General features: G+C 36.1%; 1 protein-coding gene across 1 annotated transcript in view; it reads right to left on the reverse strand.

The window, feature by feature from the left end:
• WDR70 (WD repeat domain 70) overlaps positions 1-26,420 on the reverse strand; it is a 124,028-nt gene that overhangs the window by 15,082 nt on the left and 82,526 nt on the right. Inside the window, exons 11-13 of the mRNA XM_030969539.1 lie at positions 19,634-19,733; positions 13,630-13,714; positions 12,465-12,603 (exon numbers count right to left, since the gene is read on the reverse strand). Of these exons, the coding sequence (XP_030825399.1) occupies positions 12,465-12,603; positions 13,630-13,714; positions 19,634-19,733 (324 nt within the window). The remainder of the gene's footprint in view (positions 1-12,464; positions 12,604-13,629; positions 13,715-19,633; positions 19,734-26,420) is intronic.

The raw sequence follows: 26,420 nt of genomic DNA on the forward strand, positions 1-26,420 counted from the left end.
GAATCTTTATCACATAAAAATAATTAACACTTGAAGAGCATTTATTCTTTGATGCCTCTAACTTCTCAACTGCTTCCATCTAGAATAACTCAGGTAGACATCTTTATCACTGGAAATGCTAAACATCAAATTCCATCTCAAAGAAGGTCCTACCTCACAGCTCTCCAGGCAAGTAAGTATGTTAACTGCAGATAAAGAAGTGTTTTCCTGCCTTTGCCTAAGCGCACGTGTAGGTAGGTACCCATCTACTGATACTGAATTTTTCACAACTCTAGAATGGTTGTGCTTGGAAGGTAGCTCTGGAGATGACGAATTCAACCATCCTTCTCCAAGCACGGTCAGGTACTACAGATAGCTCAGGATATCACCCTGTTTGTTTTTTAACACTTCCCAGGATGGAAACTTGACAGCCTCCTTCAGCAACCTGTTTCAATGTACAACCAGCCCTACTATAAAAAAAAAACTAAAAACCCAACCACAAACTCCAAATAATTTTCTTCCATTTAAAAAAAGAAAAACCTATGTAGATTATAAAAGTAATAAAATGTCAGGTCATAGCTTAGCAAATGGAAAATGCCTTGTAACAAAGAAGAATGATAAAATGCAGAATGCATCATCACACAAACATCTTCAACATTTGAAAAAACGATTTCTGTGACGGCTGAATGTTTTGGACACTAGGCTTTTGGAGCATGAAGTCCTGGAAGCCTCATAAAAAATCCTGAAAATAATTTTTCCACAGACTGATGTGGCCAGCTTTGTGATTATAAGAAAATTACAAAAGATAATTACTAGTAATGATTTAAAAGTTGTTTTGCATTTTTGCTATGGCAAAAGCATTAAGTTCTTCAAATTAAATAACTCTGAAAAACCTTTGGCAATGTCTATTCATATACAAACACAGTAGCTTGCATTGGGAAATACTAGGAAAACACTGTGAAAGTATTTTTGTGAAGACAGACAGGGAAAATATTTACAATATTACCCAAAAGAGAAACACTGCAAGTTTACCCTCTTGATTCTCACTGTGAAAGACGTTAGAACAGATTCAGTGGGTGGGTGTCATTGTCTGTAGTTCTGGGGTGGTTCCCAAATAATCTCACCCCTATCAGTCTGTTCTCAGCTCTGTATTTCCCTTTGAGTCATGTGAACAGAGCTGTTGCTGCAGGTAAACAGTAAACAACACCAAATAATTTTTCTGTCAGGTTATTTTCCATCTAGGTGAGCTCACTAGGCAACTACACATACAGCTTTTCTGGTACTGAACAAGTAATAGTGCTTTGACAAGAGTTAACAGCAGTGTCTCTAAATGAGGAACTGAAGCCTCATTTTCTGTAACACAGAATGGGACACTTATTCTGGCCTAGGAATACAGCCCTCTGTTTAACAGGCACTGTGAAGAATAACTGAAGCAGATTTGTCAGCAAGCAAAAGCTAATTACCTCAACTGAAACTTTCCAGAGTACTTGGGCAACACCCTGACAGGAGTAAACAACACAGAGAGGGCATTTTACAAGGTCAGCAAGAAAAGATTTAAATGATTTGTGGCATAGGAGTGGAAAATTTACCCCCTAAGATGAAACTATGAAGCTGGTAAGGTCATGAAAACTACAGACTGATGTCAAGGACTGGAAGAATTTTCCTGGATCTTTGTTTTTGAGACTGCAGCAGGAAAGGCAAAATTCAGTGACCACACTTCAGATAAAAACACATAGTTTTAGAGAGTGGATAGAGCTGATCCAGGATGGGAAGTAGAGTCTCAGAGGGGTCAGTACAGGTCAGGCAGGAAGGTTAATTACTTCTAGTAAGAGGGACTATGAATGGTTAGAGATCACACACTGGCAATGATTATCTGGATGGTGAAAAAGCTTTGGAGAGGATGCGCTGTGATAAAACATATAAAGAGAAAAACCATAAATGCATTAATTAATGCTGCATCGTGCAGCAAGTACTTCTAGTTCCTGTGAATTACAGAGTATATACAGTCTTCACATAAATGTTACATCTTAAACCTAAAAGATTTTTCTGAAGAATTTCAGAGCCTGAGCAGTCACTTAATCTTATTAGTAACTTTTGAGTCTACCAAAATGGTTGCTTAAAATGAAGTTGCTCATTATGTAACAAAATAACAAGAACATATATAAAGAATGTCTCTTGAAAGCATTATTCACCTCTATCCTCCTTCACTCTGCTGCAAAAGATTAAGGGAAGATTCAGGTTTCTGTCCATCACTGTCTTCTTGAATTCCTATACTGACATTTTACATGTCTGTGAGCTGATCTTGTACAAAAGCATTGAACTGGCTTTTATTTGGTGCATGTCAGCTGAGATTCAACAACATCTCACTAACTTTTTATGTAAATAAGCCCCATGATAACAGTTAATCTTTTTCAGTTAGCAAAATTTTATTAAACAGACATGTATGTGTGTACGCATATGGGGGTCATAATTGCAACAAGACTGGCATGATAATGAATTCACCATTTTCCAAAAAATTCCAAGAACTTTCATATTTTGGACATAAATAGGAATCACCATACACTTCTAGAGCACTTAGGTCAACAGGACTATATTCTCTCCTTGCTACTGCAAAACGAAAAATAAATTAGAGGGGCCATATTTTACAGTGATGTTTTAACTTCTTTTCCCTCCTTCAGGAGATCTTAATGCTTCTCAGTCAGGCATTGTTTTCTTTGGAAACTACCCTTTCTCCCTAAAGATGGTTAAATTTTAAGGTTAAGTACCTGCAGTTACCTTTGAAAACGAACATTTCATGTAAAGTGTATTTTCAGATAACTCATGATAATGTATCAGCTTTTTCAAGTTCATTACTAAATCTTCTGTCATGCAGGTAAGAGGGAAGAAAAACGTGCTTCCATATCAGTTATGCACTCTTGGAATAAGCATTTTCCATTTTTCTTTCTTTTCACTTCAGGTACACATTTTCATTCTTCTCTGGCTGTTCTTGACTTTCAGCTGGCTTATATATTTGCTCCAAAACACCAGATATGACTAATCAGTTAAGAGCAGCTATCAGACTTTTAGGCAAAGTCCACTGAATTATTGTCTCCTCCCATGGCTGTTGGTGCAAACTATTTAAATGAAAACACTGACAACAAATCTGCTTTGCAGATTATTAAACTACCCTGAGAAATTCAAAATATCTACTGAATGATTCTGACATACAGCTGATATTCATACTTTCCCTGCGCTGAATGTACAGTCAACATTGCACCTATAAACAGAAAATCAAAACTGATCTTCCAAATAGCCACTAGGAAAATATACTCCTAACTTAAGATAAATACTGAAAATGGAAAGGAAACATGATAATCCTAGGTTTTCACACATCTCTAACCTATGAAACAAGAATTCATGAGCATTTGATGTTTCTTTAAAAGCCTTACACTTTAGATGAAGTTCAGTAACTCCATGGTGAAGCTGCTGATGTTTTGACAGTTGTTGGGAAATCAGGTGCAAGTAAGAGAGCGTAGGCTTCGCTCTCAGCTAGCACAAGCCTTTCATAGACTGGCAGGCTTTTCTCCTGTGAATTGCCTACAGTCAAAAATTCTTAAATCAACAGAAATGAATGTAAAAGTAATCCATTATGTCCTACTTTGTTATTGGCAAGGTCAGAAAATGAGAGATTAAATGTTCCGTTGCATTAGCAGAAGACAATAAACACGCACAGAGGGAAGTGAAGAGGTTAGGTGGGACTTGTTTCATCAAACTTAACATGTCTACACTTTTAATCTTCTGAGATCTATTCTTTAAATGCCTACAAATGTCCCCCTTTAAAGTTAACAGAGAGAAATAAGCATTTTACAGTGGACTTCAGCTAACGTATTTGAGAGATCTATTTTAGGATGGGATAAAATCACAGTCTGAATATGTTTATTTTTCTCTGTTGATTAGAAAAGGAGCCTAGGGTGACTGGATCAGCTGTAGACATCTATATTTGGTCAGGTGAATCCCTACAGCCTACAGTGGCCAAAATAGCTATAAAAGAAAAACAGAAAACTAATGAGGATCTACATTAGAGCCTGTTGTGCTACTTAGATGAAACTCCACAGTTGAAGATAAAGAATCCTGGTACCCATATTGAATAGTCCTAGTGCAGAAAGGATACACCAGACACAAACTTCTAAAACTGCCCAACAAATCCTGAAAACCTTAGCTTCAAAGATCAGGTGTAGCTCTGGAGATACTTAAAAACTGAATAGGGATTAAACAGAAAAAATTGTATATTTGCCCTTGTTGCTTACCCCTTTCCTAACCTACAATCTAATAAATAATTCTTCAGAATCTGTTCTGAAGCTACACAATGAAAAAGTGAAAGCAGGAGCTGCTGACCTAAGAAAATATTTTTGGTCAGGAGAAGAAAAACTTAAACAAACCTCTCTTTCCCATGTGAAAGCTTTGCTTCAGTGGCTGTGACGGTATGTGATGGGCTCTGTTTGAACAGCACTGCTTGGATTCGCTGCACTTGGCTGTCCAGGCAGTCAGATGAGGGACATGTCAGCAGGGAAGATAGCAAACATGTAAAATGACATTCTGACTGTGGTGAAGGATTCCGTAAGGACAGGTGACCCCAGCCGTTGCTAAGTGGGGCTTTTCTGACTGAACTGAGTCTTTATCTTAAATGCAATCACTACAAACTCCAGTCTTTCTGAAAAAAAGCCTTGTCTGTCAAAATCAGTGCACGTATGCATGCAACTAGTTTATTTAGCACATCTATTCTGTCCTTTCTCCTATAAAACTGTCCTACATACTTACAGTGAAGAACCACTTGCATTATCTTTTGCGCTTGCAGCACAGGAACTCAAATACTACTTGGGAAGCTTATAATAAATTACCTTCCAAATTAACATCATCTGTTACCTAAGCTTATATTATATTTGTATTTGAGAGGGGTAAGCAATTTCAAATTTGGGCTGGATAGAAGGATGAAATCTCAGTGTAGCCTTCCACCTTTATCTTCCACAGCTCTAGGATTTGTACATTAAGTCCTTTTGACTTTAGCAATATGTCTCCCCATAAGAGAAGGGAAATGTACAAAGTTATTTCAGGAAAACACTTTCATTTATTTAATACAGTTTCGATGGCTTTGAATAAAACATCAAATGTTTAGATGCCAACTGCTGAAGATAGGTTCGCACTACCATAAGATTGTTCCCCATTCCTGTTTGGTTACTACTGCTTTTAAACAACTTCTGTAATTAGGAAAGATATTAAAGCAGGGGCTCTCAAGCTTTTCCATTTTACAATAAGGTATGGAACCATTTAGAAACTTCAAATATTTAGACTGCTGTGCAGTGGATATGAATCTAGTCTTTGTACAAACTTTCACAGACATGTTTTATGTGGCTCACAGTTTTCACAAACCAAAAAAAACCTCTGCCATGTTTTATTTTATACATCCCAGCAAGAACGCATACACTACTTAAGAAAAGAGAGGAAAATGAATCAAAATATGTGGAAAGTCTCATGATGAGGAAAGATCCATATGTATTCTAACTTAAAGGCAGTGGAAAAGATCTGTCTCAAAGATCTCAATAATGCTTTAAAAGAAAACACTTCTCTCACGCATACTGCATGAAGTTCAGAAAGAGGCCCTACAGACTTTCAAACAAGTGTTTCAACACATTTTCACCCATGTTAACAAATAATTTTTTTACAGCTCTAAGCAATTGGAATTTAAATGAAAAATTTAAAAAAAATCAGAAACTTGAAATTCTAATCCTAGATAATAGAAATTTTATTTGCAGAAATACCATCACTTCTATACAATTATCAAAGATCATTGACAATGATGCCAATTCCTACTGCACACTCTGTAATCTCTTTCCACTGGTGTCTTAGAGCAGAGTGGTGATACAACAGCCATCTGCCTGGCTTGCCACGCTGCTCCACCTGGAAACAGCTGGTCAGCTTCCTGGAAGCACCAGAAGAGAGGATAAAACTGTGTAACTCTTACAAAACTGCTGAGTTTTAAATAATAATAAAGAAGTTAAGTAACATATTTAGAAGTGTGCCATTTTCAAATGTCTGCCAAGCTGAATAACAAATGCAAAAATACAGCTAACACATGTTCATACTATGTATGTTCTGATTTAAAAAAAGGCTGCTCACATAATAGAAATGTACTAATATTATATTTTTAAATCTACTGTAAACCCCAATTGCAAAAATCTTCACATTCAAGATTCCCCTGGAGCTGTTCCAAGGAAAAGAGCCAACTACAATAAATAAGGTGGGAAGCTAGGGAGTATCTACAATGTAGTGACCCGCTATCATTAGATTCAAATTACTCTTGAGAATACAGTAATGGAGGAAAGAATACTAATGTTTTTCCCCTGTGAAACATGACTTAGAAAATGTGTGGAAATTTTCAATAGAAAATGGACCAGAAATGGATAAAACTTACAATTCTCTATGTAGAAACCAGAAATACCCTAAAAATATTTTCAGAGGCCATTATTTTAAAGAAGTATTTCAATACAGAAAACATGGATAACAATGCTCTACCACTCAACTTTCAAGGTACAGCTATAAAATTTATTTTTGCAAGAGCATGGAGCCAGTGAACAATATTTTCTTCTTTTGATGAATAAAAAAGTAACTTAATCAAGGTGGCAACCTGTTTCCCTTGTAACTGCAATGTCAGGCATTTTCAAACACTTGGTCTGTTAAAATTACAGCCACACTTTCATATATCATAAAACTAAGGAAGACAACCTTCATGTCCACTCCCACTCCCTGTTACAGGGACAAAACCCTCACAGTTTATTACTTTGCATACCTCAAACCTCTAGTGACATCTCCCCTAAAACAAAGTACATGCTGCTCCAGGATACACAAAAGGAAGGACCACATTGTCCGTATATATATGGAAGCAGAAAATAAAAATTGACAGGTTACAACACAATAAAAGAAAACACATTCTTGTGATTCACCTCTTATACTAGAGGGTGTTTTTGTTCACTTTAAAAAACACATAAATTTACTGGGCCTTAAATATTGTATTAACTTACATATTGTGGAAAATATGGATTTTCCATAAAAAAAAATGGCTTTAAAAAAAAAAAACAAAACAAAAACAAAACAGAAGTTGCATGATGATTTCTTGCAGAAGTTAAAAGAATTTATTTTTCTTAAATAAAGAAAAGCTTTAAATCTCAGTGAAATGGGCCACAGTGGAAAAGCCCTTTACTGTATTACTGCACTTTATAAATAGTAAATGATATTGTTTAAGGTCAAGGAAAGAAATACTGCAATCCTAAAGCAACCATGCATAAAGGATGCTGGAAGGTTCATATTCCTTATTCTTTCTTTCCTTTTCATTCTTTCATCTAAAAAGAAGCCTTATTTATAGCTTGTCCCAGAAGACCTTCCTGAAACCTCCCTTAGAGGTATTTTCAGAAGTATTTAATAATTTAACTTTTGCTTATATTTGAGAAACTAAGAAAATATTGCAGAGTCCTCCTAACAGAAATAGGTTTCCCAAAACACAACAATAAATCTATAGTTTTGGACTGCTGCTTATCTACAATATTCTGTGGGATATTTAAAAAACTTGTGCATCTCATTTTATAATGTACACAAACTCATAATCTCGGCCCCCTCTTATATTAAATTATTACTTCAATTTTCATTTTAAAAAATCAGCAATTCCTGCAACTACACGACTACTTTTTTTTTTCCTTTCTTTTTTTCTCAGTGCCCATTCTTGCTTGGCAGTAATGGGGTGTAATACTTGTCCCTTCCATATGGGGAAAATGAGTACTCTACTGCTGCCAAGATCAATCTTGTCTGTAATAAGGATAACTACCGGGTGATCAGTTGGAAGTAGCCAAATGAATGACAGACATGTGAGAGTGATTCAAGTGCCTATCCACAGCTATTTAAAATTAAACTGACACTGGGGGAAATGTTGTATATCCATTTCTTTTTCCCATACACTAGGTATTTTTAACTGGTTCCCATGAAGATCTCATGCTTGCATAACCAAAGCAAGAATTAGGACTAAACGCTCCCTGGCCTTCATGTGGCAGTGAAATCTCCCTTCCCTTCCAGACTGCATATCTCAAAGGTGAGACCTCATTCCACAGCAGCTACAGGTCTTCCTGCCTCTCACACTACCTGACAAAAAGAAAGGGAAACAGTCTCTGAGTTTCTGGACTTAAGCTCTGTACCCCCATATTCTGGCAGTATTGCTTCCTGCCATCAGTTTAAGTCTCCTTAACCATGTAAACTGAGTAAAGAAAGGTTCTGTGTGTAATTAATATTTCAGATTAAATATGCCTCTAATGCTCAAATCGAAAAAGTTTAATAAACTTATTTTATTATGAACATTTGACAGAGAGCAGAAGAACCTTTCATAATCAATACTGTCAAGATAGAAGAGAGACAGAAAAACTATCAAAACATTCATAACAGAATATTTTCAAATTCCATTAAAAAGACAGAATTCTGTACAGTTTAGTAAACTTAGTAAAGTTTTGTACCACTAAACTTTACGTAAAGTTTTGTACCACTGTCACAGTACAAAGCCCTTAAAATCTCCAATTTTACTCGTACGCTGAGCCAGAGCAAGGCTGGGGCACTGCACACACAGCATCAGCTTTCTTATGAGAGTGGCAGAGGCAGGAGTTCCAACCCTGATGTAATTTTGATGTAACCTGCAGTAAGTAAAGGACCCTGTCATAACCTGCAGAACAGGTGATTTCTGTCCTTGATAAACTCAGGGAAAGAAAGAAAGAATTCACTGAGGGCTATTAACTGCAAAATTCCTCTATCTGCATCAAGATATCGCGAAAACAGCAGTCACTGAAAGTAGAAAGGATGGTCAGAGAAGAGCCAACAATTTTGTCTTTGTCCTGTTCACACCTCCTCCAGCTACTAGCCAGAGACAGAGCCTGCGGTCTCCAGCTCTTCTGACATTAGTTTTCTTCAAAAAGCACTGCTATTTATCTAAGAAGCTTGAATTCTACAGAAGTCCCAATGCCTACATGGTGGGATGGCATTCAGAAGTGGACACAACAACACAGCTGTTTAAGCACAGATTGCAGCTGAGAAACAAATAAACCCAAAACACTAATACAAGAGGAAAAAGCAAATTAATATTCTGTACCCAGCCACAACAGCAGAAACTAATCAGACTGTTAGCCCATTAGTAAAACCACAAAGTTTCACTCCAGCAGCTCTGAAACAGTAATGGATTTTCCCATGAAAACTTGAAAGAAAAGGTGAAAAAAGGTTTGTGTGGTATGATGGAAAGGAATGCCAGACACAGCTTTGGTCAAACATTCCCATTAAATATTTTCTCATTACCCACCAAGTTCACTCACAGGCCAATTTCACTGGCTATTTACCAAGGAGGTTTAAGATAATGTTTACTGCTCTTTGCTGCTTTTCAATTTTCTAGGCTTGCTGGCTTGCTCTCTTTAAAAAGTCCTTGTGAAATGAAAAAAGTAACACATGAATAGTTTATACTATACTGAGAAAATCTCAGTAGATTTTCTGTTATTCTGATTTTATACATTCTACCACTAAACTGCTATACTATTACCTTCAAAAAGTTACTAAAGATGCCTTTTTTCTTTAGCAATATGGACTAAGTCTCACTGAAATGATTTCATTAGAAATGAGAGCACATCAGGCTCTTCGCAGAGACAGACACTGGTGCACTTGTGTTTTTATTACACACATAGCACAGCATAAGTTCAACTCTGTAATGCCTAAAAAAACCCAAAACAGAAAGAGTGAAATTATGTATTTCAGCACTAGGTAATATGGAAAATGTAACGTGTAACACTTAGTTGCAGAAAACAAACTAAAGTCTTGGACAACATTATGTGTTTATCTCTAATTACAGTAATGCTAAATGCTAACTGCTATTTTTGAGAGTATAAGGAAAAATATGGAAACTAGGAAAGCAGCCGGTAGAAAGAAAGTAATTACTGCACTGCTGAAAAAAATGCTTTGATAAACTACACACAAGATATTAATCTCCTAGTTTACAGACCAATGATCTTTCCAACAAACAGCATTTACTGCTTACAGAACATAAAAGCCAACTTCTTGAACATTCATTTGCTTTTAGCATGCCTTTATGCGTTTATATTTCATCAAACACAGTAATTTGAGAAGAACAAGTAAAGAACACTAAAGAAAAAGCCAAAGGATACAAACAGTAGAAAGACCTTGAAAAAATATACCGCTTTTATTTTGTATGACCATGTGCAGAGTTAAAGTTATAAGCTAGATAGACTTGTACAGGTTTTGGTAGTGCTGACTCACTGAAAATTATGTCATAAGATCAGTATTTGTCTAAATTCTTCACCTTTTAGTTCCATTATTTTCATTTCCACTGTGCAAAGCAGAAGAATGACAGTCTTAAATTTTATAACTACAAATGAAGAAAACCAGCAGCACTAAAACTCTATAGACCAAAGTGATTTACTACAGTCTTAAAAAGTACTATATAAATATCAGCACCCATACAAATTTATAGTATAAAATTATGAACCTGCTTAGACTTGTACACATACTTAAAATTTTACTATATTAGTGGCCCCAATGAAATTGTTTATTGACAGTTTCTTACTGTTGGGTCTCCGTTTCATGTCTCTTTTGCATTTTTAAACATAGAACAGAAATTTAGCTCTTGATTCTTAAGAGAAACTGAGAGCAAAGGAATCTTTTGTGGACTCCCCTGTAGCACGATCTATCTTGGCAGGTAAACAGATGCTTAATTTCCAAGACTTAGAAGACAAAGTTACCAAATGAAAAGAAAAATTTCTTCGAATGCAAAAAAAGACTGGCGAGCGGTATTTCTCAATATTTAAATGGTTTTGGAGATACAAGATCCACCATTGACAAGCTTTTCCATCTTGCAGCCTTAGAACTTAAGTGAAATTTCTGCACACTGTTAGTGACATGACCATTATTAAAAGGAGATGCCATCATGACCACCTCCAAACACTCAGGTCTAAGGAGTTCATATTCTTTGTGAATGGAATTATGAAACTATTTTGTTTTCGGTACCCATGGGTAGTAGAGCTCCTAAAAAAAATCTACTTCTTGCACTTTATCTTATGTAGTTGTTCTCCTTTTTTCTGTCATGAAGTTTCAGAGGAGATACTGAGGCATTCACGTTTTCTCTCAGAAAAAAGTTATAAATACTTGGTTATAAGGCTTGTATCAGAACATAAAAACCCCCTAGAAATTCTCATAAGTTTAGCTTGGTTTGTGGTTTGGTATGTTCCACAGGAGAAAACCATAAAAGTCGATTTCTGCTGTATTTGGTGAAATTATTTAGTAGTAAGTAAAACTTCCAAAGTCATATAAATCCGCATTCTATTTAGATTATATGTTTAAGATGAAAACAGGTGTTCTTCTGCACTAGGAAAAAACATGTGTTTTCTGCTTGGGTAAGAATTCAGCATTTTTAATTTCCAAGACAGCTGCCACCAAAATTATAGATATAAGAAATCCATCTGTAAGCAGATCCCATTTTACCTTGGGATGGACTAATGGAGAAAACAGGATTCAAAAAGAAAAGATAATACAAAGGTGGTGGTATAAAAACAACATCCAGCAGAAGGAGGTTTGGTCTGCTGTGCTAGGAAAACTTGTTGGCGCTCACTTAAAAAATATGCAGAAGTAGAAGATGGTATTCTGAAACAAAGTGACAAAATCAATAACCTGAAATACTCCAACAACTAAAGGGACATAAGCATACATTGTCCTACTTATCAGTTGCAATTCTGTTGTAATTTCACCCACTCATGGGTGAAATAACACACCTTATGGGTGTTTGTCATCACCCATAAGTTTACTTGTATATCACAAGAGGAAAAAGGACTTTTTCACCTATGGTATTGAGCTTTTCCTTTCTGCACAAGGGAATAGGTAGCCAGTTCAAGCCATGAACAGACTCTTCTGTATAACAGGTGCGCAGCTGTAGGTTTTTGTAGTAACTGGTGAGAATGGCGGTTTTGATGGATTTCTTAATAATGCCTTCTTTTTGTAGCAAATTGTTGCATTTAGACAAGCTAGAAACACATTCTAGAGTAACCACTAATCTGGTCTCATGGACAAAAACTAGTTTTGTCACAATAAGCCATTTCATCATGATAACTAGTGAAGTAAACAGCATAAACATCTACATATTTTAGGATTTCTGTCTCACTTCACAGATCTAGAAGGGTTCACGGAAATCCTTGAGAAATGTGAAGCTAACACCAGAGCAGGGAAGCTCTACTGCTTAAACACCTTGTCCTAGGATTTTTTTTTAATTTAATTGAAACAATTATTTAGATTACTCTAGCCCTACCTCTTAATCATGGAATAGGAAAATCGGAATACTGTTAGTAGGTAATGACCTGTATAAGGAAAAAGAAGCATAAGAATATGATTTCATTCATATTTTGAAGAGATGAGTAAACTAAAATACATACCGCATCTGTAACTTCTATCTCATACAGTTTCTGGAAGGTCTCACGATAAAAGAAAAACAGCTTCCCACTGCCACCACCTTTCTTGACAGAGGTGCCTGTGACAAGGATCTTATCATCTGGACTGAAACAACAATCTGTCCTGTTGAAGAAAACAAAGCATCTCACTGAGCAGATAAATAATTAACATATCAAGAACTTAGATATAAATTGCACTCCTTAAAACAATCTTTTCTACTTTTTAGTCCTTTCCAGACAAAGCTTGAAAAGTATTTAGTGAGCTGTCACTTATTGCTGTAGTTATCAATTAGAGTTATCTGTTACAATTGTTATTACAGTTGTGCACAAGATGTGTGAAACTGGCAGATTCAATAAAAATCTTCCTCCCAGCAAAATTCTCCTCCACTCAAAAGTCTTGCAAGCTTTTCAATACAAGAAACAAACAAAAAAAAAAGTGCTTTAAAATCTGGCTGTGGTCATTAAGTAAAAAATGTGCTAATCATGAAGTCTGGTTTTGTTGATGATACACTCTTCAGTGATGCAAGGTGGTGTGTTTATACACTGGCCAAAAATATTTTTCTGTTTATTTTTCCTCTGTGTTACAAATTGCAGTTAAGATTGAGCTGTCCATGACTTGTCTTTCTAAGATCTTATTTCAAAATCACAAACTGTCCTTAGGTGATTTGGCTGCATTACAGCAATAGAAATTCAGATCAGACCAATAAAAATATTGAAAACAATAGTTAGCACTATGCAGCAAAATAAAATCAGCACTTCTGACACTGTAACCTGAATTCATATAATGTACCTTCATGTTATGTCTAGTTTTTCATTCAGCTCTTTTTTTATTAATTATAGACTAAATAAGAATAAGATTTACATCTATATCTCATTACACACATAAGGGCTTCCTCCTGAAATGATACTAATCTAATTAGACTTAAGACATATGAGACTGAAATATCAGAAAAATAAGATCTTTTAAAGCAACATGAATCCCTAAAATAGACGAGAATTGTCAATGCACAGTTCTCCTTGTACAACTCCTAGTCCTCTCCACACAACGGTAGACCTAGTGACAGCTGAGGGTAAGAACTCCAGCAGAACCCTTCCTCATTCAGCAAAAATACTGCTATTTCTGCTAGTTGGAATAAATTAGAATACTTACATTGGAAAGAAGCTGGGCAGTCCATCTGCTGAATTAAGAGGTTTTTTAAATTGTCTAATATCCCATATCTTTAAAGTATCATCTCCTATGAAACAGAAGAGACAAAGGTTAGCAATAAAGAATTCAAGTCAAAAACTTACACGTCAGAAAATTTCACTCTCTAATTCAGAGAGAAGGAGAACAAAATTATATAATAGAAGCATCCAAAATGGGAACAATTTCTAAGTTTTTCCTCGCTAAGTGACTATGACAGTGCAAGGTTGAGAAGCTCAATATGCAGCACTTCAGTATACCAGAAACTTCTCCTCAATGGCTCAATTCTATCGTGGTAATCCCTCCTATCAAGAACCACTATTCACAGTGGAATCAGATGCCTCAATCACTAATTTATTCTTTGTTTGTGAGCGTTGATGTTTTGCTTCTAGGAGCAAATTTCAAGACATCTAAAGAAATTTAAAATGTTGCCATGAATGGTCTAGATCAAAAACTAAACAAGTTTTGTATGTGTGGTTTTTACCTGTCCTGAAAAAGCAATCAGGAAGAACATGAAAAGCACATGGAAGTCTTCCCCCTTCTTTAGCAGGCCACAAACTGCTATCTCAGTATGGAGAAGAGGCCCTGGAATCAGTCAGAAATCCTTAAGGAAGGGGGTGAAGGGAAGCAAGTGAAACCACACTTACTGTAATGAAACATTTTCACCACACTACCTTTAGCTATAAAAGCCAAAATCAAGGTTACAAAAAGAGATTTGTAGCAATTTTCATCTGTGTTTGATAAACATGGTATGACTGTAGGCCAGTAAAAGTCAGGCTGTTTATCCCTTTTTGAAAAGTTATGACATATTAACAAAATGAGAATGGGGTAAAAAAAAAGAGATTAATTATTCTCAGAGATGTCTACATCTCTTCTCTGATTGTCCTTCTGGAACTCATATTTCCAGCATGAGATGAGCTACAGAATTTGAGCTTTGAAGTACCTCACTCAAGCACCTAGACATGTCCCAGCATTTGACAGCAGTGCCTCAGCACTTTCAAGGGTAAAAAGAAGGACATTTAAGCAACAATTCCCTTTAAAAATATCCAGACAAAAAGTTACAAAATCTTTCTGACCTAGGTGGCAAAATCTGCTTCCTTCCAAAGTACAAATCTTGCAGGGAATTTGGTTATCTACAAGTATTTTGTGGATTCATAGCCTTTGAGCTCAAGAGCTCAAGAGCTCAAGAGCTCAAAGGAGGCCTTGGAAATAAAATGTTTTTAAAAGAAGTAACAAAAGAAATCAAGGCCAGCAGTGCCCTTTACAGGGAAAGCAGTAATGTGTGGCCTCGTACATCATGTATGTTTATATTAAAATCTAGGATAACTCCTTACTACAAAATATTTTTAAGAAGTGGACAACTTAAATAAATGATGTCTAGAGTAGAGTATATTTCTGTTCATTGGGAAGCTAAAAAATGACAAGAAAGAAAAATGTTGAGTCCCTGTTTTGGGAATATGTGTTTTCTTATTGTTTCCCAGTAGACTCCACTGCAAGTACTTCAAAGCATTTAGTCTTGTAAAATGAGCCCTCCCTTTTCCCTCCCATCCCCCAAGAAACAAAAAAAACCCAACCAAACACTTATCGTTGAGATGTTACATCTAAAGCACCAGCACTTTATAAATGTATGCAAAGGACAGCATTTGGCCACTTTGCAAATCTCCTGGATAGGGACAGATCTACGGCTAGCAGCCAAGGCTGTTCTGTTCCTAGTGGAATGAGCCTTGACATGATCTTCAAGCTGTAGTCCTGCCAGGTTTTAGCACGAGAAATGCAGTCAGACATGTAGCTATAGCTCCTTTGCTAGCAAGAAAATGTAATGGGATAGTTAAAAAATTTTAGAAGATTCTAGTAGGACTCAAATTTAGGGTTGATTTCAATCAACATTGTCTTAAATTGAAATAGTTTAGAAAGAGAAAAGTAAGTATTTGGAGAGGGGAAAATGCTAGTAGAATGACTTGATGTGCTAATGCTGTGAAACTTCACCATCATTAACAATTTGCTCTCATTCACTTTTCCTAATTAAAACTCCCAGTGTGCAAATGCAAATTGGTTCCTAAATCTAATTTGCATTTCAAGTTGAAATCACTGTCACGAAGATCACAGAATATTGCCTTTCCTCAGGACCAAGGATTTTTCCCAGTAGGATCCTTCTATCAATGCTTAGGAGGCAGCTTTAACAGAACTGCAGCAGTTGTGATCTGGTTTTAATTACTTTATACATGAACAAAAATAGTCATCCTTAAACAAAAGCATATAAACAGAAGTTGTGCAATTCAGTATGAATATTCAAAGCAGTCTACTCAGATTCAGTATTTTTTCTTGATGGCAGACATCTCCAAAGCCTGGCAGGCTTATTTAAAGCTTTTTTAGCATTTTTAGTAGCATTTCAAACGCTATTTTTTGCTATTTTAATAAGGATACCAATAAACAGGCTCAAGACTGACACAATCAGGTCAAGACATTGTTACGCCAATGGTATTGAGCACTAGATTTATGAAGAGGTAACAATTAGGTCCTACACAGTCTTTGGTGAGCAAAGATAGGAATTTTTCAAATGCCCTTTAGTCAAAATAAGGCTGAAGCACTAATACTATAAACATTTTATCTGATTTTTTTCTTTTCTTTTCAGAAGATACTGACCAGGAAGACAAACATATGAATGCACGTAGGCCCAAAAGAAGCAAAAGTGCTGCCAGGAATTCACAAATCCTACAATCAGAAGCACTCTGTTTAAAAAGAGGGAGTCCTCTGCTGAAAGCAAAGCTCGATGACAGAAATTGTTCACAGAGATCAATGAGGCAAAGAAACATAGGAAACGGGAATTCTAAAAAGTTACAGCTTTGGGAACACATAGCACAACAAGCTTACCGGAGTATGTTTATCATACTCAAGCCTTTCTGTGAAGGCTTATACTACATCTGTGAGAGACACCTTACAGAACAAGGTGCAAGCTTCTGCATTCTGAACTGGCTCTACAGGAGCAGCTGCAACAACTACAGAGCAACCTTTGGAGGCATCAAAGATTAGCACCAAAGCCAAAGATCCTGTGAAGGAAGTCACAAATCGAGGAATCTATACCTACATTTGGAACACTTCTCAGCATCACCTGCATCCATACCAGCCTGATCAAATAAGTGCATCACCCTCTCTAAACATATGGAATGTACACACAAATATATGGCAAGAAGGATACAGAAGACTTTCGTAATGCCATTTCAGCTCCAGGTGTTGCACTTACCTGACTATGCCTATTAAAACTACTAAATGTATTTCTGCTATGGTTAGAATGAACACCAGTGTTTAGCTTTTAAGGAATATTACTTGACAAAAATCCATCTGATTTTTGAAATGCCAATGTTTGGATTTACTATGAAGAACAATATGCTATTACACGACACAAAACAGTCTCTATACATGCTGCTGCATAACCTTTGAGCATACATGTTTCTATGTTTTAAACCAATTTCAAAATGAAGAAAGAAATGCAACTAAAATTAAAAAAGAAAAAAGACCAACAAAAATATCAGGAGTCAAAAAAAGACTTTATATTTTTTTACAGTAAGACATCAAGGCCAATCCTAATTCTTATCTCTCCCCTACTAAACAAAGAAAATGTTCCACAAATACTACCCTTCATTGTTTCAAGCATGCAGAAATATCACTTTCTTAAATTTCTGTCAAGTTACTACCTAATATCCAACAAGAATAGCACTGGAAACTTTCATAAGCAGCTCCTTAGGTTTTTATTTTCCCTTGTGCCTGCAGCTGAGCCATGCCTCATCTTCTCATATCCAACACAGATCTACATCAGATGCAGGGAAGTCCATCAGGCTTTCAATGAAAGTTCCCATGCCCCAAACAACTATCCTCTCTTTGATCCTCAGCACTTGGCAGGTGTGTTAATCTACAAATGCTGGATCCACATCTGCTTTTGTTGGTACAGATCCAAAGCAATACTCATATTAAAGCACTAACCAAACAAGTCAAAATAAGGTATGAATCCTCCTTACTTTCTAGCATAGTGCACACAGAGCTCTTTTTTTTTTCTCTTAATACACTAGACAAAGCTAGCACTTTTATCCACATTGAGTGGCCAAAGTTCTGTACAGTCTTACATTCTGCAAACAATCAATCAACATTTTATACAGCTTAGTGCAGTGTGTGGAAGATAAAACCTCAGTAAATGAAAGTCTGTTTAACACGAGACAAAAACTGGAGACAGATGAGGAAGAGCAGGCAAGTAAAAGTGCCATATGCAATAAAAATATGAAAAGGTCATTTATGTGGTCTACATTCATAAATGTGAAACAGAAGAGAATTTGCATAAATGGAGGTTTCAAGACAGCAGTAGTGAATACCCCTCACTAAGCAATAGCTTTGTTTGCTGTTATATTTAAAAGCACACCAAGCTTTATTCCTAAATTTCCTGAAATATGTTTGTGTGAATTTTTTTGGGGCAATCACCACTGGCAGACAGACACAATGTTTTACTTAGCGCAGAATGGAAAGACACACAGTTCACATATTTTCCAAGCAGGAGAAGGTCCACACATAATAGAAGTCTGGTTCAGTAAGGACAAAAAAGCTTGAGAGCTTTTACCTCACCACTTACAACCCATTCATGATGGGTAGAGTGGCAGCAGAACTCTGAACAGCAGTTCAACTCAGGACCCTGAACAGGAGTTACAAAACAACACAAGTGCCATTAGTGTCCATGTGCCTAGGGCCTTCCAGGATAAGACTACAAATCCCTTACTCTGAAAGATGTGTTCTGGGAAACAGCATTTGGAATCTTTGAAATGCAGCAAGACATACAAAGAATCAGTGAGGCCGCACCCAATATCAGCTGCATTTCACTGTACCGACATGCACCGGGTCAGACACTCTACCCCCTTCAGGGACAGGGGCACAGGGAGGATGCAAAGAAAATGCAAGCTACTTGGCTAGGAAACACATCCACCGCTTCTGAGTTTTTTTCATCTATAATACCTACATTCTGGTATTTTGCGTATGTAATCTCATTCTGTCTATGTACCAAACTGACCAGATGTTCTAAACTTATGTTAGGCACAGTGTTAGCCAGCATTAATGTATACTGCCTCCCCCTAGGCCTGTTTATTTGGCCTTGGGGCAATGCTAATGCATACACAGAGCTTCTGGTTACAGCTGTTTTCTATCCAGACAGCTTGGCTTGTAGGCTTGCACCTGCCTGCAAAGTACTGGGCAGACAAATTTCTGCATGAAAAGCTGTCTTCAACAGACACCACCCTCTCCCAGTAATGAAGTTAATGAGTCCTCAAATACATCTTTGCCTTCTCAAGTCATCTTCTATTATCCAAGACTCATTTATAAAAGTTTTATCTGAAGTTTACAATGCAAGCCAGTTTCCCTAGTCCTGTGGACATTCCAAATTCTTTTGTCATTCAAGTGTATTTTGAAAAGTCAATTCCAGTCATCAACTTTTAATGTTTTTAAAACAGACTAGATAAAAATTCCAATTAGGACAGAAAATGATGTTGCTTAAGGAAGTTGTATGAGAAATTAATACCTACAGAGAAGAGATAGTGTTATTGAGAGCACTTATCTTCCACGAAAGAACTAAGCAACAAAACTGGACTTTTTTTATTTTTAATTAAGCTAATGATTTCCTTTCAGTGTATTATAACTGCGAGATGAGAACACAGATCAGGAACTGTGTAAAACAATCAGCAAACTTGTCTTAAAATATTTCTTAACTGCAGTAAAATTCTCTTTCAGGAACAGTTTTGCATGGTGTATCAAATAAAAGTAGTAAACTGTGAAATACTTCATATTTGAATCACTAGTATCTGATTTCACTACCTTACCTCCACCACAAACAACTACATCAAACAATTAATGTGATCTATGTGGTTTGTTTAATGAACCACTTCATTTCATTGAAAATGTGTTACATTCAACAAGTCATAGGGCTCTTTCCATCACCTACCTCCTCTGCTGGCAAGGACAGTACCATCATAGGAAAATGTCAAACATGAGGTGTCAGTGCCTGAAGCATGGGCTTGCCTGCAGTGGAACTTTGTATGTACCTGTTCACCAAACAAACAAAACATTACAAAATCAATTACAGTTACAAATCATACAACAAATGAAACAAATGGGTTTCTGTGCTCTGCTGCTATTCATTATTCTAAACAGAAACCCCTACATTTTTAGGAGGTACAGTAGCTAAGTATTTCCAACAGACTTTTAAAAATGTTATATTAGTTTTAAAATATGCTTTCATAACAAGAGCTTGAATGCAAGATTTGAATTCTTCATAGGTTTAAATATACAGTACAGATTTACATAGCATCAATGCTCTTGGAAAACTCCCACTAGCATTGAACAAAGGTAGTTATGCCTGGTTAAGATAAAAATATATTCCAAGACAGTTCTCAACACTCCCCTAAGCAGGCTTTTAGTTTCTCAAACTACCAAAATACAGTGTACATTCTTCAGAGAAGACTGAAAAGGACTGGAAAAAATTACGTTTGCCAAATTTAATCCCTAGCAGAATCATGGCTTACATAACAGAACAAAGTTCTATTGTGAGGTTTGTGTTCCGTTTAGGTGCTGTAAAATTCAAGTATGGGAACGATGTATGTTTTATTTTAATTATTTCTATTTTGCTGATAATCCTAAAGAAAGGTTGAAATTACCTTCAAGATCACATTTTGTTCTTGTATGGAGAGCACTTCTTATTTATTAAGTCATTATTTAGTAAAATAACTAAAAATTCTATTAATAGGGAAGGAACCTCAAATTAAATTTAAATGGTCTTGTCAAATCAAGTTCTCCCACTTCCCAACCTAAAACAAGGCTCTCAGCTAAGATTCCAAGACAGGAAGTGGAAACACAGGAAGGGAAAAAGGGAAAAGACAGAAACAGAGAAAAAAAAATTGAGACGGGTTGATTCTTTTTTTAATACCTAGGTAATTACACTTCTCATTTGCCCTCTTTTTGTAAAAGAAAACTAATTCACATAGTCGTAAAATTAGGCATTCAAGACCTCAGGGTTTCCAGTATGACTGTATCTATTCTTCCCCTCTGCAAAATGAGGATTAAAACACAGAGAAGAAAATGGCAGATTAGTGACCTTGAAGTCCTTTATTTATGGTTGTGATGAGTAAAACAAAATTTATGCATATAAGAGTATCTTTTCAGATGAGGGGCTGAACAACATGCAACAAAATCAGACCTAGAATCCCACCCTGAACAGTAAGAGGACAAAACAATGAGCAGCTGCTCCGTGATTTTTATCCAAACTACACATTAAAATAGACACATTTCTACAGAATAAAAAAGATAATGTGATCACAAAAGGAGAATGTGATCACGGAATGCAATCACACAGACTGATTTAGGCTTGCAAAGGAATCCTCAGTAAATTTATCTTCAAATTTTTGACTATGCACCTTACTAATACTCTTTAAATGGGTTATTTTTTAAGTAAGAGCCACAAACTAGTGAAGTAATTAATGCTGTTTATTCTTAAGAATAGTTCTAAATTTGGTTCAAAAGCTAGAGAATCTTTGTGTGATGATGTTAATAATTATTGCAAGCTTATTTTGATGTACAGATTTGGTCAGCCATTAAGAGGAGTCACGTGAGGCATTCCTTCCACAAATGACTCTTCAACAAACAAAGAGGGACTTCAAATACCAACAACTTGCTTCTTAAAGTATCTGAACACAGAATGCAATGGCCTACACTTAGCCATAGTAATTATTTTGAAATAACTGTCACTTCCAGCCAATCAGGCATACCCTGCAGTCTACTAACAGACTGCAGTTTACAACTGTTTGTCTTTGATGGGAGTTGTTTATTAATACCAAAAACATATTTTGTGCATCCAATAGCATAAAATTTTCCAAGTATGTGGAAATGTGTAAAGAATAAAATGTAAATTGGCTCTCAGGAAATAAATTTTCTGTAGTATTTGTTAAACATTAACAAGCAATTAAAACTATGTATTTTTTGTGTAAGAAATACTATGGACACTTTCAAAAACATCATAAATGGTTAATATTCACACTTTTAAAAATGACAAAAAGATTACATTACGATATTAAGCTAATTCAAACAAATTGAAAAAACTTCATTTGGGCTCCACAACATTCCCATCTTTCCAGGCAATGTCATACTGACATACAAATATTAAAATAGCATTTTTTAAACTCTGCTGCTCAACTTATTGTAAGGGTGTAGGGTTTTTTCCTTTCATTTCATCCTCAATCTGAAATTCTTTCCTCTTGGTTTGTGTTGGATCCAAATTAAAACATAGAAAGAGATCTGGGGTCCAACAAATGCCTTTTCTTTTATGCTTTACAAGCAAAAACCCTAAATGTCTATAGATAGATAATCAAATCACATAACAGTCAGAATTTGTGTTCTTTTCCTATGGTCAAAGATACTGATTTTATTTAGAATTTATATGTGAATCCATCAATAAAATTTAAACCATGTCCTTCAGGAATTAAACAACTCATCTTAAATTGGCCCCAGGTTGTGCCAGGAGAGGTTTAGATTGTATATTAGGGAAAATTTCACACTGAAAGAATGGTCAAGCATTGGAACAGGCTTCCCAGACAAGTGGCTGAGTCACCATGCCTGGATGTATTTAAAAGACGTGCCAATATGGCACTAGGCGGACATGGTTTAGAGGTGGGCTCAGCAGAGTTAAGGTTGTATATAAGGTTGTAAATAGTGCTACATGATGCTCTTCAGAGTCTTTTCTGAATGAAATTACTTTTTTACTCTACACCATACACTACAGAGCCTTCTCAATTAAGTACTTATACTCTGATCAGGCTTTGCCCCTTTTTCAACTGTCCTGTAGAGAAAGGAAAACAGCAAGACAACATAGAGAAAACATATAGATGTCCAGGACTGATATAATTTGTCCCTTAATGACAAAAATTAAACCAAAAAACCAAATTTTGCCCAACTCTATCCAGCTTCGATACTTTAAAATATCAAGTAAAACCAGGCTTGACTGAAAGAGATAGTAAGATTGCATCAGCAGTTCTATGTCTTTAAAAACAAATTTGCTCACTTTACCAGTAAAAGATTGTTTTCCTAACTTTGAGCTCTGCAAGCTTGCCCTCCATATATTATTCTGCAAAGGAATATAACCCTGAATTGTAGTAGTAAATCAAATATTCTAAAATGATTGAAGGTTGAAAAGAAGTTTTTACACATACTGGCAAACATTCATTGCAATTTTCAAAGAAAATAATGTTTCTGGCCTCTGACCTCTTAGTATTTTTAACAGATGTCTAATCTTGCTAACAAATCATTAGCAAAAAAATTGTTATCAGAATGTTTCTAGCTGGAAAGACATGAAACAACAGAACCAATGTACGCAATTACAAAATTTGATTCAAGAAGAGAAAGGAAGAGCATTGAAACATAAGATAAAGATGTCAAGATAATTAGGGCAAAGTGTATCTACATATCTCCTTCTTACCCTTCTCTTTTTGTTGCAGAGGTGTCTGCTATAATGAAGTAACAAGTCATGTGCCATGCAAAATTTGACAAGTTCATCAGTCCTTAACATTTTTTAAAGGTTTAGTTACTTCAGCAAATTCTGCAGTAAACCACTAGCTTCTGCAACTTATTTAAAGGCTTTCTAACATGCAACTCCACCAATGTAAGCACTTTCCTCCTAGCTTTGTATGAGCACGTATATTTTTGTTAAGCAATTACAGCTGACTGTACTTGTGTGCAAAATGAGATGACAGGCATAAAACATGAAGCACATGTGAGAAAGGACACAGTTGCATGTACCAAAAAAACAAAAAATAACAGATAAATGTCAGGGGGTTTGCAAGATTGCCACAGTCCTCAGAGCGAATGAGAGCCAGAAGACAAAAGGAAACCAGAGAAGGGACTGGGAAAAGGCGGGACTGGGGGCAAAGGTACATGACTGGAGGAGCATCAGCAATGAGTATCCCTTGTACAAAAATCTGTATGGACTTAAGAGGACAGTGGCCACATGAACGGTTTACCACAAAAGAATGACCTACAACAGAGCCACATGGCTGCAGCTCTGCATCTCACAACTGCTCTCCTGCTCCAAAACACTCAATAAAACTTGTTCTAGGAAAAAGACAGACCTACTCAATCTGTTCACCTCAGAAATCCAAACCACATCTATAGAAAAATAACAGTATGTCTAACTGATGGAATTTTTGAACTTCCCACATTGTTTCTGGGATACAATATTTCACAGTAAGCCGACACTTTCCCAAGATTATAATGCTTCTCACATTCTATCCCCCCACACACCCCCTTCTCTTTTGACAAAATATTGAATGTCCCAGCCAAGACATTCTTCTTCTTTCTTATTCCTAACATCCTCTAGATACTTTTTAAAGCAAAGGCAGTAAATCAAGCCAGGCCTTGGGGAAAGTGGGACCTACAAAGATGGCTATATCAATCCTTCTCTGTTTTACAGATGTATAGCAAAATATTACTTATTTATTAGTGTGAACACAGTCAACCATAAAACCACAATCAAGATTTATGCTGATTTCAAACAGGAGGCAAAGGGCAGGACAGCTCAGCAGAGATGCCTGACAAGCAAGTCCCAGGCCAGCTACTTGAGTTTTAAATTAGTCTTTTCACCTAAGATACTTTCAGCAAAATAAAATAGCTCGCACTGACAATATTCAATTGCAAATGTTTTAATTTTTAACAAATATAAAAGCCTTCCAAGATGACATATTATCATAGGCCAGGCTCGAGGTGATAAAAGTATTAGTTACAAAGCTGCAAGATGAAAACAAACAAACAAACAAACCAGAAATCTCCTTTTTAGTCACAACTGACCAAAGCTGTCTAGGTCTTTGTTCAAAGCGATCCCATCAGAAACAGACAACATCTCAGAGCAGTGATTACAGCTGACAAGGCAGACAGGTTCCCAAGGCAGGAGTTACACTCTCCAAATGTCTACTTCCCCATCCCCCCTTCAGCCACCTCTACTGAAGGGAGCCTATCTCCTTTGCTAACAATTATAATCCACAAAAGAAATCTAACTGTACTTTCTGGGTTTAGTGTATCAATTAAAAATTGTCAGGTCTACATATACCAGCTGAATTCAGGAATTTCTCAGTATTTTCCCTGAGCAGGCAGTTGCAGGCTATATCAGATGCTTTCCTTAAGTCTGTGTGAACATGATCCCAGGGCTTTCAGCTTATGTGACAGCTCTTCAATACCACTTCCCGTGGTGTAGAAATGGATGCTGTTTCAGTAATGAGCACACTGATGCAAAACAATATTAACTTGTGAAATCTGAGGTTTTCATGATTACACGATTACACTCTTACATGATTTCCTCTTCTCTGTGACTTTCTAACTCAGTGACATCTACACGTATAATTATCAGACCTGAAACACTCCTTGTTTTCTCTCAATCCTAATTAATCAGTTATGAATACAGTAGCCTAACCTTACTTGCCACAATCAGGACATCTGACTTACAATTGTATTTAACTGTCCTCAACAAACATTATATTCTTATCTGCTGCAACTAAGGCCTTTTATCTGGGTGACAAGACTTCAGGATTTATCTCTCACACTCAGCAGTGGTTCAACATCCGTCAATAATCTCTCACATGTATTTCATTGAGAAGCTTACCTAGTTATTTGCAATTACTGAACCCATAAAAGACTTGGCTCTTTTTTCCCCCCCCCAAATATTCTATAGTTTTTCTTGAGCAACTACATTGCGATGAAAAATCTATATAACTGGGAGTAGGAAAAAAAAAGGTGTATAATTATTTTTAAAGTTTACAGAATCTTCAATCCATCATGCATTATATGATGCAATTGTGAATGAAAATAAAAACACAAGTGTAAAATACTTAGTCAGAAAATGCTTGGAAGTTATGGAAAAAAGCTGTCTAAGAAGAGAAGTCATATAGTGGTGTAGCCACGCAAGGTGAAAAATTATTTAGTATTTTGTCAATTGCAATTGATACAAAAACTTGATTTCTATTAAAAAAAATCTAAAACATTTATGAAGAAGACAATGAGGAAAGCCACCTGATACATTTGACTATACCTTTAGGGTTTATGCAAAACAAGGAAGCAAGCAGGCCAGCCTGCTTGGACCAGAGATGTCTCTGGTCCATTGTAGAGTGATGAGAAAGTCTTTCCTCTCTGCCCATGCTTCATTCACCAGGAAGAACATTCAGCTTCTAAGAATATTGCTGACCACAGAAACAATTTCTTCTTATTTAAGCTTATTCATCAAAAAATATTTCAGGAAACCATTTTAGAAAGACAGCTTCTTAACAGCGTTGCTAAATACTTGCCTAAAGGTTTGAAAATGAAACCCTAGCTGAATGTTTGGGTGCATGGTCAAGCTTTGCATTTGAGAAAATAATCTATCTTGGCCACAAAAATGATACATATTGCTAATAAAAATGGCTTTTGGAAACTATTCAGTCGGCTTCCTTTGGGGATTTTTTACACTGCATGAGAAAAACACATAAGGATGTAAAAGGAACTTTCTTCTGTATCTTTTCATAACTTATCCTAGCAAATTTACATTTTTCTTCCCTTGTACTATACTAAATATGGCTTTTGTAAACGAAAAAAAAAAAAGCCCACTCCTCCTTTTGCCTCACTAGAAGTTAAATTGATCATTCTTAGACTTGCCCCGCTGTTGAAGGATTCTTTGCCTTCCAGAAAACAACCAAACGTGATCAATGTTATTCTGCAAAAAT

This window comes from Camarhynchus parvulus, chromosome Z (assembly GCF_901933205.1).
Source record: "Camarhynchus parvulus chromosome Z, STF_HiC, whole genome shotgun sequence".
NCBI lineage: Eukaryota > Metazoa > Chordata > Aves > Passeriformes > Thraupidae > Camarhynchus > Camarhynchus parvulus.